Genomic DNA, 13,849 nt, shown 5'->3' with positions numbered 1-13,849 from the left:
AATTAATACAAAGAGACTGATGAATGTACACAGAATAAAATATAAAATCGGGCCTGAGAAAGCAAAATTTCAAGTAACAGTTTGTATACTGTTTTTATTATATTTACGATTAAATAAAAAGTCAAAACTCTCTCAAAACGACTTTCTTTTCGGATATCCAAGGTAAATCATAAAATATTGTAATTCATCACAATGTCAGCGTGTTTTACTTTGAGTATAATTAAAAATTACGAGAGATTGTTTCCCTAAACCACACACACGAGGAACAGAAATGGCAACAACAAGATCTTGAAACAGTCAAGATGACTCCATCAGGCATTCTAGTGTTAAGCGAAATGTCTCTTCGGTAACATTTACGTCGTCATGCGTTCTGACCAGTTTATATCGCCGAATAATGAGCCATATGATTTCGATTTTCCAGAGAAGCTGTCCGTCTCGACGAGCGCGTTATCTCGTTCGTTCTGATTGCGCCGACAAGTTTCTGGCAAGTCGAGAAGCCTAGAATGAGTGGGTTGAGCGCGCGCAACTCCGATGTTTTGGGCAGGTAGATAGAAAGATATAAGAGGTGCAGGTATATATATATGTATATATATATGTATGTATATATATATATATATATGTGGATAGGGCAAGGGCAGGCAGGTAGGCCAGACTTGCGCTTCGCCGTCCTAATTATTGGTTCCACCACAATTCCATCCTGGAACGAGATGATAATAGATGAAAGCGATCAATTTTTAAATTGCGCCTGATGAACGGAAAAAAAGCGAGAATATCGCGCGGGATATTGGAGAAAATGGGGAACGCGGTGCGAGAAAAATCTCACAGCACCTGGTATCGATGCACCTCATACAATAAGCTACTCGCGAGAAGAATACTTCTTCCTTTTTTCTTCGTGAATTCTTCGTTGAATACCGCGATCGTCTCGTCGTCTCGCGTCTACATCGAAGTATCGATGTTTATTTATTTTGTTATTTCCGCTTTATTAGAAGCGGATTATCAGGAGAGAATAATCCCTTTGGCTTCATAAAAGTTGCCGACTTACATTAGAGAGTTGTCGCGCCTTCGTTCGCGCATCTTCCGGCGGCGCGTGGTCGCAACAAAATTAATATTGTCGGCCAAATATTTACGTCTGATCCTTGCTTCAATTTGCTTGTTTTGCTGATGGGTTAGTCTCCCTTTACCTCGTCTAGTTTCTCCCTCTGGCCTTCTAATCTTCTCGCGACGGCTCGGAACACGCGCGAAGCGCTGGTGGACGCGCCTCGAGTCGCAGGTAGCGCGTTTCGCACGGGCGTTCTCGTTGAAGATACGGAAGATTTTTAAGTAGAAGATTATCGTTCCGCTACTTAGGCAGAATTTTCGGGCGGCTGTGAGGCGATCCTGAAATCCAACACGCTCGGAACGGGGAATGACAGAGATCGGATTGCCACGGGACCACCGTCGCGGCCGCCGCAAACTTTATCCTACCTGTTTTCGCTAATTGAGCGAGTAAAGATGTAACTGGACCTTACGGACCTTAAAGTATTTGCACCCTTTCTGCAGATACTATCCGTTGCTATCTCGGGAGAGGGGCCGCGGGTCTTTTTCGATCTTGTGGCGCACGAATGCACATCAAGATGCATTCCGAAAGAGGAACTTCTGGGGTAGACAAGAGGACGAAGCGTTTTCTCTTAGAAGTATGCGTGAGGAGAGGTGTGCCCAAAGGATAAGATTCGTTTTTAAATTCAAATAATACAATAAGCCGGGAATATAAACAATTTTGTATGTTTTGTATCATGACATATCAGCTTTTACATGCGACGTGAAAAGAGAGAATAATCTTTCCAAACTTCTACCTCGTGATATTGTACGGAAAATGTTCCATATATCTTCCTTCCATGTAAACTGTGTAATCATCAAACAGCCACAATATTGCCGGTTGTATATAATGACAATTAATCGATTGCTGGTGAAATTCTGAAGTATGTACGGAAATTGAGTAAGGATATATTCAGTTTCCCTTATAGAAATATCATACTAAGAATCATTGATAATTACTTATTTTCAGTATTAAAAATACTGGATAATAAGTAATTATCAATGATTCTTAGTATGATATTTCTATAAGGGTTGTAAACACTGAAATAATCTTCATGTCGAATGCAACACATAAATGTCAATAAGTCAGTCATGATACTAATATACAAACTTATTTATGTCTAAAAAATGATTGAGTTTTCAATCTATGTTTACTAAGGCCTCAGTATAGTGCATACTATCTATCGTATGATTGCTGAATGCTTCTTTTTAACATCTTGTATATATGTGCCAAACAGCAATAATGCACTGTTAAATCTGTAGTGTCAAATTATACTCAATTTGAGTTATTTTTAACCATTCCTATAAGTCGCCACTGCTCCTACTAAATATGTCGTTAATTTAACTAATGTAATGGAGTTAAATAATTTAACTTAAGAAATGTATTAAATTTGACTAAAATTTATTTTTTATTATGTGCACGTTAATGTAACCTTTGTTTTAGTAAAAAATGACAATATTGTTTTAAATGGATTGATTAGATGTGTTTGTTTTTTTAAACACATGTTTTGTGTTAAAATAATAAATTTTGACACACATGATAGTTAAAGATAACTAAATATTATTTAACTCAAGAAATTGGTTTAAATTTGACCCTTCAATATTTAAGTGTGTAAGCGTGGAACTCTTCTTCCATGATTTGGACGACAATTCCAATCGATCAAGCACATTTTCTCTCTGGCTGAAATTAAATGAAATTAAATTAAATCAAATTAAAATCAAATAAATCAAATTAATATGGTTGCGGCAACCATACTAAATGAAATTAAATCAAATAAAATTTACGCACATATATGCCAACTGGCAATGGTGGAAGTGTGAAACTCTTATAAGCGCTTGCGCCACGATCTGGTCGACTATTCCGATGAGCCAAGCATACGTCAAGACGATTTTCCGGTGTTGCGCCTGGGGTGGCTCTCGAGAACATATCGGGCATAGAGCGAGCGAGTGCCTCGACAGCAGGTAGCGAGCATTATTACGAGGAGGGAGCCCCGTAGTCGTCGTCATCATCGTCGTCGTACCATCGTCGCGTTCGTGTGCGCGCGTACGTAGCGCCTAAAGGGCCACGTAATGGCTACGCGGTTCCATATGCGAGATCGTGTATGACGGAGGCGCCGGGCCACCTGTTGCGGCCCCTGCTCGCGTACCCCGTACCTGGCTTCGACTCCGGGCCCCGAGCTGTCCCACAGAGTGGGGAGTCGCGCTCGACGGCGATTGGTACCGCGGCACGTGCTACGCGAGGGTGCCTCGCTCCGCGAACGCATAAATCTCCCGGCGCCGTTCCACCCGACTTCAGAACCACCCCGAGGCTCGGCTCGGCTCGATCGTCTGTGTTTTCGTATCTCACCGTATCTCAGCCACACGCAGAGTACCTCGGACATCGCGCTCCTCTTGTAGTACAATCATAGTACCTGGTCGTGGTCCTCGCTTCGTCAAGGGGACGAGGCTGGTCTTCGAAGTTCCGAAGGGAGAAGGCAGGCTTGAGTAGTCGGTTGTTGAAGTGCGGTTTCAGTGAGAGAGGAGCAACGCAGAGCGGGAGCGGAATCATCGTCGTGCGCGGAACTCGCCGTGTCCCAGACGAGCGAGACGGCCGGTCTCTTGGCAGCCGCAATGGAACTGCAGGAGATGTTTCGTTACGGATACATGTTCCCGCCGCGGGAGGACGAGCTCGCGGGCTGCGTGTACCTGGACCTGCCGAATTACACGAAGGATAAGGCCGGCCTGCCGCCCGTCAGTACCCTCGCCGTGCCGCAATGCCTCGTCTACGACAGCAACTGCAGCGACGGCTGGCACACCCCGAGCCCCTCCGCCAGTTTGCGCTCCGTCAGCCCAGCCACGACGTTGTCGATCTCTTCAGAACCGGAGACGATCAACGCGCCTCCGGCGACGTATCGTCTGCTGGGCTCAGTCAAGGACAAGAGGAGCGTGAACAAGAGGAACGTCTCGGCGACGCCTGGCCTCGGCAGCAAGCCTCGGATGCGCGTCGACACGATGGACCTGGCCGAGGAGATCATCAACTTGGATGGCGAGCGCGACGCCGCGGATATCGGCGCGGACGCCGACGGAGACGCCGACAAGACGCAGTCCTGTCGCGGCAGCGTCATCAGCAGCGGCCTGTCCGACCGGACGATGGACGGCGACAGCGAGGAGGACACGGAGATCAGCGACGGGGCGGACCATCCGGAGGCCGGCGACGGGCCGCACGCCGCCGTCGCCGACGCGCGCGACACCCGCAGGAGAGGCAAGTACGTCAATTCCACCATCGTCAGGAAGCGCCGGCTAGCCGCCAACGCCAGGGAGAGGAGGCGGATGCAGAACCTGAACAAGGCGTTCGACAGACTGCGCACTTATCTGCCTTCCCTGGGAAATGACAGACAGTTATCGAAATATGAGACGCTGCAGATGGCTCAGTCCTACATAACCGCGCTTTACGACCTGCTGCAGTGAGCACGAAGGCGACGAGTGCGCAAGCTCGCTCTCTGAAAGTCGGTAAGCTCGCGAGGCTTCAAACACACAAAACGTATTATCAGGGCCGATTTTTCGATCAGTAGTTTAAACTTCGATTTTTTAATTTAAATTTGACTAAACTCTCTGCGTAAATACCTCATTGTTAGAATCGAGTTCAAACTTGGAGCTGTAATCTTATAATTTAATAATCTAAATTTGAACTGCTATTGTGAAAATTCGGTTTTTATGCAGTTCAACAGTCTGAGTCCGAGTTTCGAACTACTATTAAAAATTGACTGTTGTAAAGTTTGAACTCGAATCTAAGTTTGAATTATTATTGAGAAATCAATCATTATAGACAACGTAACTTGAATCTAAGTTTGAACTACTGATTGAAAAATTGGAGTTCTCAGAGTTTGAAATTAAATCTAAGGTTAAACTACTATCAAGAAAAATCGGTTTTTGATGTTATACAAACAACTCCAATAATACCTTCTTCTTCTGGCTGAAGTATTTTCACTTTGAGACATCATATCTACATATTTTTGTATCATGATTTGATCAGTTGGTGGAAGTTGATTCTAAACTACTACTGTAAAGTCGACCTTTATCATATAATGTGGCCGAGTTGCCGCGACTCTCCTCAAAATTAATAGCACAAAATATGTGTACACGAGATTGAAGGTATTTAGTAGAGTTCCCTCTGTGCGAAGAGATATCGCGGCGATAACCGAAGATAAACAAGTCGCGGAAATTGACTTGGCACTGTCAACGGGAACGAGAGATGCTCGATCGTCAAAGCTCGCAGAGTGAGTTCTCACGTTTCAGAGAAATGCCTGAATAATATTTATATTTATTCGAATGTATACGCCGCAGTTGTAAGATATCGTAGCGTCTGAAGATGTGCCTTTTGCAACAAATAAGTACAATTCGTACCTGTAGCCGGTAAACTCGACAAAACATTCATTCTGTAATCGTTTAAGTCGATAAGAAGCAGCGAAGAGTGCTTCTTAATCTGCCGTGTCGACCAATCTCTTTTTGATGTAATTTTTTCTAGGTTGCATTCCAAAAGGTCACTTTTTGAAGAAAGGTAAACTTTTTGAGGAAGATTTTTGCTCAATACCTTAGAGTTCACATTACACATACTATAGAGTTTTGAGTAAAATTTTCCTCAAAAAGATCGTTTTGGAATGCAATCCCAATATCGTATTGGTACTCTTTACGCATACAATATGGTTTACTGCTGGTCGCAATGGAATTCACGACGTAAACTTGACCAGTGATGTTCTCACTGCCATCAGATTTCATTGATTATACATAGAAATACGCTTTTAATACATGCAGAAACTCTGCTATTGTAGATATCGCGAGATGTAATGACTGCGGATTACTGCGATCTCGTATAGAGTATTAGCAATATACGTGTAAATAGATCTTGTACATAAGCGTTCTATAATCTTACGTCTTTGTTACATCGTGTAAGACTGTAAATTTTGTAACATAGCATTTGCCGAGTTGGTTAGTCTAAGCACTGTATCATATCTCTCGCGCTGAACTCTGTGTGTATACTATAATTTATTTTTAATACGACGAAATCGTAGCAGCGTATACTGCGAGACTGAAGCGCGATGTATATTTTACGAAATAAAATTATTTTATCATAATTGCGAGTGTTTGTGTCTGTCATTGTGCTTGAAACATCCCACAACTCAAAATTTCGTCGAAGAAGTTCTCGTCCTCGTTGAATGTCGTTTTAAATGTAAATTCGACGAACTGACATTTCTTACCTCGTTCTTTCTCTTTCTCTCTTTCTTTTGTTACAATCTCGCGCATCATTGTCGATATTTCGACGTCGATTATCTCGATGCACTTTCCAATGCATTTCTACGTAATTTCTCGAAGCACACGAATTTAGCGGCGCGAATTCGGGGTCGAAGACTGGATAAATATCCGTCGAAGAAGAGAGAGAGGAGCACCACCATCGGTGGTCCGGTCGTTACACGAAACCCGCGCGACGCGTCGGTGCCCGGTTTCATCGCAATTTGAGAACTTGCAGACTTCTTCCTTCGACGATGACTCTTCCCCTCTTCACCCTACTCTTCGCCCATCTTGCGCGCTCTGTATATTTTCGGCATATTATCTCTTTTCGTGAAATTTTCATTTGAGGAGACACTAGCGCTCGACCAGATATAAGGTAAACCTATAATATGTACGTATGATACAGAAAGTTAATCGAACTAACAACGCGCAACAGAAATTTCGACAATCTCCATCATTTTAGATGATTATATATGAACCTTTTCTTCCCGCACGGAAAAAAAGGTTTGGTTGAATTAACCAAATATCTGGTCGAATATAAACGATCCAAAAATTCCGATTGAAGTGCACCGAATTCTGTTTAAGTTAACAAGATTTTTGGTTGACTTAAACAGAATTCGGGTTACTTTAATCGGTATTTCCGGATCGTTCATATTCGACCAGATATTTGGTTAATTCAACCAAATTTTTTTTTCCGTGCGAGTATGCAAAATTTGGCCTAGATCGGGTTTAGGAGTGTGTAGGGAACACACAGACAGCAGACAGACATACATTCTATCTTATACATATAGATTGCAATAATTTCTCCTTACGAGTTCGACATATCGCGTTAACGCGCAAAGGTGATATCCGCCAACGTGTTGCCTGTCCTAATTAAGCTAACGATAGAAAACTTCCCGCGCGATAATCCTATATAAAACAGCCTCGAGGATTAGATTTATGCTAATGATGATTAATGTTTATCGACGGCGTTGCCGGCATTCAGGCCGCGCTTTCTCTGTATCACCTGACTCCATGCACAGCCTGCATATTATTTGCAGAATCACGGAACTCGAAACGCATGTTACACTCCGAGCAACGGGGACAGCAAGGCTGCCAGGCTTTTGCGAAATTGTTCGCGAGCGAGCCGAGCGGAAGACGCAAGTGTGTCTCTGGTAACGACCTGGCATAGAAGCCGCCCGCAGCGTGCAGAAAATGTCAGCGCGGGTACTCGCTCACTCCAGCTTTCCCCTTTATTTCATTCGCACCTATCGTTTTTCCCGGCGAATTACGGCACTGCGTAAATCTTGGCGTGGCCGGCCGCTGCGAAGCGAGGAGCGCGCACGCTTACGACTCCTCCGTGACACCTGCAATTGCCCGGAGAATCGTTCAGGATTTATTTAAGGGAGGATAACCGCCCGCCGCTCCGTCCCTACCATTCCCCTCTCGTTATCTGCGAGGCTACTTGTACCGTACTGCTGGAAAAGCAGTCCTCACCGTTGCGGCGGCGAGTACAAAATTCTCCGAGACGCACACGACGATGCCGCAGAGGAGAGGTCGCGGTGTGGCTGAGTAAATATCGCTGAGGAGCCATAAACCGCCACGTGTTTCCGAGCGACAATAGACCACAGAAGTCCCCTGGCCCTTTCGCATTTAGCGCTATTTGGGGGTAGAGCAAACTTCGGCTCCGTCAGGACACATCCGGCGAGCTACCTTCTCGACCACGAGAACGGCGAGAAAAGTAGATCCCAAGTGCTAACTTGTACAGCAACATCTCCCGTCTTCACCTGAGAACATTCGCGCTTCGAGTTGTCAGTCGCTTTATCATCGCGCGGTAGGAAGAAATAGTTTTCTAACCTTTCACAAATTTTCTTCCGCAAGTAGACAAATGATAAGAGAGAATATGTACTGAGAAAAAATTTATTAATCAATGTATTAAAGAGATTAGAAAAAGAGTATTAAAAAGATTATTAAAAAATATTAGATTATTAAAAAACGTATATTAAAGAGATTATTTAAAAAATCTCTTTAACACTGGATCTTGCATGTACAACAGAAGGAGTTTCCCAAATATCGCTGGAGGAGAAATGGAACGATTTTGAATGGAGATTTTCGTCACAGTTTTCCAAAAATTTGTGAATAACTCTTTAAGAAAATCCGAGAAAGGGGCCACATACAGTACTTCTCAGTAATCGAATTACGTACTGATTACGAATTACTCTACTGATGTCACATTCACGTTACACATCCTGTTACGCATGCCCGAAGAGGAGGGGACTCACGTCTAAGTAACGACGCTACCTCCTGAGGAGGACGGCGGGGCCTCACCGCGGAGGAGGGAATACACCGACGGGCACGGTCGGTTGTGCCGAGGTGGAGGCGGGGACAGGTCGTTTTGGACGAGAGAACGTAAATATTTCCCGAGGCGATTAATTCTGCGAGTCGACTACCACCTTCGCTTTGTCAGCAGGCTCCGTTCTGACAAAGGGGACTCCACCAGCCCAGCGGGCCAGTGGCTACTTTCGGGGTACTTCGCGGTCTCGTCCGTATGGGAAGGGTTGCGCGCTGAGGGCCTTGGAGCGGCCGATCGGCCGGGGGCGGGGTAAGGGGGAGGGGGAGGATAAAGGGACAAACGCCGCCGCGTCGTTGTCTGATCTTGGAGATTGCTTTATTTGAGAGACGGCCTAACGCGCGCATACGCAGCCGAATACTTTGGTCCTCGGCGTCACGGCACTCCCCGCAACTGGCAGCGAGGGCAGGGGGAGGGGACTGGAAGGAGGGTCGAGAGGCGAGTAACGCATTATAAGCATCGGGATAATGCAATCTCGCGACCGGATCGTGCGATAAATACGATTCGCCCGGCCCAAAATTTGTCCCGGTGGCCGTGCGCATTCGGCAGCCCGCGCACGCAGCACCTGTGTCTCCGTCCTCGTCGTCCTTTGCCCTCCGCGGGGACAGTCCGGCGCTCCCGTCGGTTAAACGGTAATTTATGAAGGCGGTGAGTGACCGGAATCGTAGGATCGCGACGGCGGAAATAGAGAGGACCGGGGCTAGATGTTCTACATTTCAGTATACTGAAATAGTAGTAAGCAAATTGCCAAAAATTAGTCCAAAAAAAAAATCAAAATTTTTAATTATTTTGATAAAAATAATCCAGTAAGCAAATTGAGCGCAGACTGCGCGCAGATTGGCAGCAAGTTTGATGAAAAACCCACAGCAAAACCATAGCCATCTGTGTCTACATTAGGCTACGGTTTTGACAGATCTTGCTGTCGGGCAATTGGTGCCAAATTTGCAGCAAAAACCGCGCAAAGCTTGCAGCGCAGCAAGGTCTGCGTGGTTCTGTCGCCAATCTGCCGTCAAATCGCTACAAGCTCTGCGCGGTCTTTGCTGCAAATCTGCAGCAATTATCCGACAACAAGCTCTGTCGCATATCTAGCGGCAATTTGGCAGCAAGATTTGATATAACAGATCCTGCATCAAATTTGTTATCTATTTGTCATCAAAAGTTGATAGCAAGCTCTGCTCGAAATCTGCTCGCGCAAGTTTGGCTATCTGGGTATTTCTACTGTAAGTATCTATTATTACATGATATGCATACATTTCTCTATCCTTAAATATTAATTTATAAGATGTTTTGTTACATTATCGAGAGCAGTTTCTCACGCGCAATATTGCAGTGCTCACTAAGGATAGTAACCTTCCTTCCTTTTATTGTGTCTGCGTCTTTAATTGATTTAAGTGAAGACACTGAGACACGTGGCGGAATGAAATTTGGCCACGTGGACAAGACGATCAGAGGGAAACGGCGAGCAGAGTGCACGTCTACTTATGCACCCGCCGCAACGGAATTACTCGCAGCGCAGACTGCAACATAAATCAATCGCTCTTCGCCGACGACATTCGCTGCTCTTCGCTCGCGCGACCAGCTCGCGCACACAACGTGCCTCCGCCCGTTCAAATTCGAGTCTGCCGCATAATGCATTCGATGAGCTCGTCCGAGAACATCGAGCTCGTCCTCAGGGACAATATTTTTATCTTGCATACAGAATGCACATGGATAGATAAATTTATAAACTGAGCCTTAAAAGCGACGTTTCGCGTCTAAAAATCGACGATAATTATTTATAAATAATTATAAATGTATAAAAATGTATAGTAAAATTTTCTTAAGATTAAAAAAAAAATGTATATTTTTTTATTTGAAAAAGGTTTTATATTAAAAGTAAGTATTGTTAGTATCTATCGAATAAATATTTATTGTTTCTTATCTTCTCTTAGTTTTCTCTTAGTTTGTCATTCAAGAAATAATATATTATTACAAGAAGTTAATACTGCTTTCGCCAAGTTTCGAAGATCTTTTTAGTACGTGTTCAGACATCCGTCCTTTTATTTTAAAGCCTGATTTACAATGTGTTCTTTGCTTCCTCTTTCTTTCTCTTTATCTCTTTCCAACTCAAATCTTAAATCAGAAAAAGACAGAGCACGAAGAAACAGGATCAAATTTAAAAATTTAATCTACAATGTGCTCTTTGCTTCCTATTTCTTGTTCTCTGTCTTTCTCTAAGTTAAGGCTTAAGGTTTGAGTCAGAAAGAGATAAAGAGAAAGAAAGAAACAGGAAACAAAGAACATATTGTGGATTGTGGAAACTTAAACTAGAAAACCAGAAAATAAGAAGCAAAAAGCAAAGAGCACATTGTAGATTAAGTTTGAAGCTGAAAACGACATACCATTCCTCGACGAGTGTTTCTCGCGAACGCTTCGATGTCGCCATGTATCTCGGCCAGTCAAGGTGGTCCGACGGAAGTCGATCGGGGATATTGTCTAAGAAGAAAGGAAAACAGATCCGGAGAGAGAGAGCGATCTTTGGCACACGAGGTGTACGATCGCGCCGCGATCCCACGACACAATATCTCTACGATGTTACGTGCCTGCCTGCGTGCGTGCGTGCTCCCGCGAACGCTTCCGGATTATAGACGCAGGTAGACGGACAGCTCGATCCTGGAGAAGGCAATGAGCAACACGACCGCCCATTGTGAGCGCATCGATGATCCTGCGCTCGCGCGTCTCAAATCGTAAATCGACGTAGCATCCTGTACCTGCGATCATTCCCCGGGACGCATTTGACGCCGTGTACTCGGGATCTCACCCTCCAAGAATCTTGCCCTACAATAGCCCGCGGCTGTTTAATCCCCTTATTCGTGAATTGCTTCTATGCGATGAAAGATATATGATTTTTGAAAAAAGTCAGCCCCGATTACTTTTAAGGGACACTTTCGCGCACAGCAACGGATTCTGCAGTAACAACTCGCGGAAGAAAAATCGAAATCCCGAAATTTGAGAGGCTGAACAGCTACAATCCCGAAAACTGGAGATCGAGACAAAATGCATTGAAATACAATTTTTCTGAAATATTTAAAGCATGCACTAAAAAAATGATTCGATAAAAAATTAACAAACATATATTTCCGATCAAATTCCTATTAATTTTTATATCCGATCAGGATATCCGATTAAATTTAATCGGCTACTTTCGATCATAATAGCATCACATAAACCGATCAAAAAATTATGAATCAATATTTCTCATGTCTCCGTCGAAAGAAAGTAATCGTTGCGTCGGCGGAACGGTCGTTAGGGAAAATTAAAACTCAATCGAACGTAAAGGCGAGTTTGCGAAATCCCGAAATTTGAGAGGCTGAACAGCTATAATCCCAAAAACTGGAGATCGAGACAAAATGCATTGAAATACAATTTTTCTGAAATATTTAAAGCATGCACTAAAACAATGATTCGATAAAAAATTAACAAACATATATTTCCGATCAAATTCTTATTAATTTTTATATCCGATTAAATTTAATCGGCTACTTTCGATCATAATGGCATCACATAAACCGATCAAAAAATTATGAATCAATATTTCTCATGTCTCCGTCGAAAGAAAGTAATCGTTGCGTCGGCGGAACGGTCGTTAGGGAAAATTAAAACTCAACCGAACGTAAAGGCGAGTTTGCGTTCCCGGCCTCCCAGGGGACACCTACTCGTCGGAGATCAACATCCTTCCCATGGCACTCTGATCGTCAATCGACGTTACGCCATGCACGATGCACCGTGCTGGAAAACGAGTCGGCGACGGCGTCGCCGGTGGAGCGGTTTGTTTGCACGATCTGTTTCGAGGCCGAGTGAAATCCGCTTAATGCGATCGAGCTACGGTTCGGCGATCCTTTCTCCCGGTTCCGCGCGGAACGGGCTTCCGAGCCGCAGCGCGTACCGAAGGGTCGGCTGAAGGAGCTCTCTTTCTCTCTCTTTCTCCCTCTCGAGTGGCCCACGCGCAAGCGGGGTGGCAAAAGGGTGGCAAAGAGTCCCGGCGACTTCGGGGAGGCACGCGCGACACGCGCCCATGCGTCTCATTCCCCCTCTTGGCCACTCGAGACCGCCCCAGGGACATTAATCCCGTTTAATCAAACACCGGCCAGAGCGCTAACCCTCGTCATTATGTTTGCTATTCGTTGCGCGGGGTCGGAGTGCCGTCGTGTTTGCGCGGGCATTGTTGAGAAAAGCGGGACTTTTTTGGCGTAATTGATCGGCGTTGCTTCCTCTTCGGAGAGGCCTGACTCGCGAGTATTTCGCCGGCACTACGCGATTCACACCGACGCGATCGCGGCCCGTGACTTTGTCTCGTCGGGGTGAGATCCATTCGACTACGACTCCGTTACTTCGTTACTTGCACTTTATTTTAATCCAATTATTTTGCCACAATTATCCGTTATTACATGAGTATAAAAAGTGTCTTGTTGTTATCTGTCGACAGGCTTTGTTTCTTATTTCTCAGTCGTACATAACTCGATATTGTTAGTGCGTCGACATTCTTGTTAATGAGAGAAGTGTCAATACAGGGGATTTCATTATTATGTAGGGGAGACCGGGGCTAGATACCCTGTATTTTAGAATTTCAAAGTTACAGCTTCTCAACCAATTGTTGTGATTGATTATATAAGCATGATAGAGGCAACTTTTTTTTAATGTCCGCCATGATCTTGTTAACGGTGTATTCTGTTTTGTAATATCCTGAAGATATCGCAAATAGAGATGGGACATCGAAATAATCGATTATAAGCTATAATCGGTATCGGTATCGCCCATCTCTAGCAGATACAGGGTGTTTACAATAATTCGAGTTGGAGTTAGTACGAGTTAGTTTCACTAGGGCCGAAAAATGTGATAGGCACAAGCATCTAGTATTTTCATGATTTATGACAACTCAATACTGTCCGATAAATCGAGTAGAGTAGAGTTAGAACAGCATAGCGGATAGTATATGTATAAGAATTAACAATATCAGGTAACATAGTTTCGTAAAATATATAACAATAATATTACGAATCAATGAGTTGTTACAATGAGTTGTTAGAAAAATTAGAAGCACTAAATTAAATTATGAAAAGGTATCATGTATTTATAAAATATTCAAAAGTAAAAAACAATTATTCTAACCTATTATTAATCTATTATTATTGAATATTTCAC

At 44.0% G+C, this 13,849-nt stretch overlaps 1 protein-coding gene across 1 annotated transcript; it reads left to right on the top strand.

Moving 5' to 3' along the window:
• The first annotated feature begins 3,383 nt into the window (after positions 1 to 3,383).
• Positions 3,384 to 6,191, top strand: LOC116842324 (protein atonal). The gene has a single exon (XM_032811369.1). The coding sequence runs from the start codon at positions 3,685 to 3,687 to the stop codon at positions 4,519 to 4,521; it is 837 nt and encodes a 278-aa protein (XP_032667260.1). The 5' UTR covers positions 3,384 to 3,684; the 3' UTR covers positions 4,522 to 6,191.
• The last annotated feature ends 7,658 nt before the right edge of the window (positions 6,192 to 13,849 follow it).

The sequence above is a fragment of the Odontomachus brunneus genome, unplaced genomic scaffold, assembly GCF_010583005.1.
Source record: "Odontomachus brunneus isolate Ranch 3 - 2012 unplaced genomic scaffold, Obru_v1 Obru_scaffold_024, whole genome shotgun sequence".
Taxonomy (NCBI): domain Eukaryota; kingdom Metazoa; phylum Arthropoda; class Insecta; order Hymenoptera; family Formicidae; genus Odontomachus; species Odontomachus brunneus.
This window is presented reverse-complemented; position numbering and strand designations above follow the sequence as displayed.

Coding starts and splice junctions, on each gene's coding strand:
- LOC116842324 (XM_032811369.1), top strand. CDS start 3,685: ATGGAACTGCAGGAGATGTTTCGTTACGGATACATGTTCCCGCCGCGG.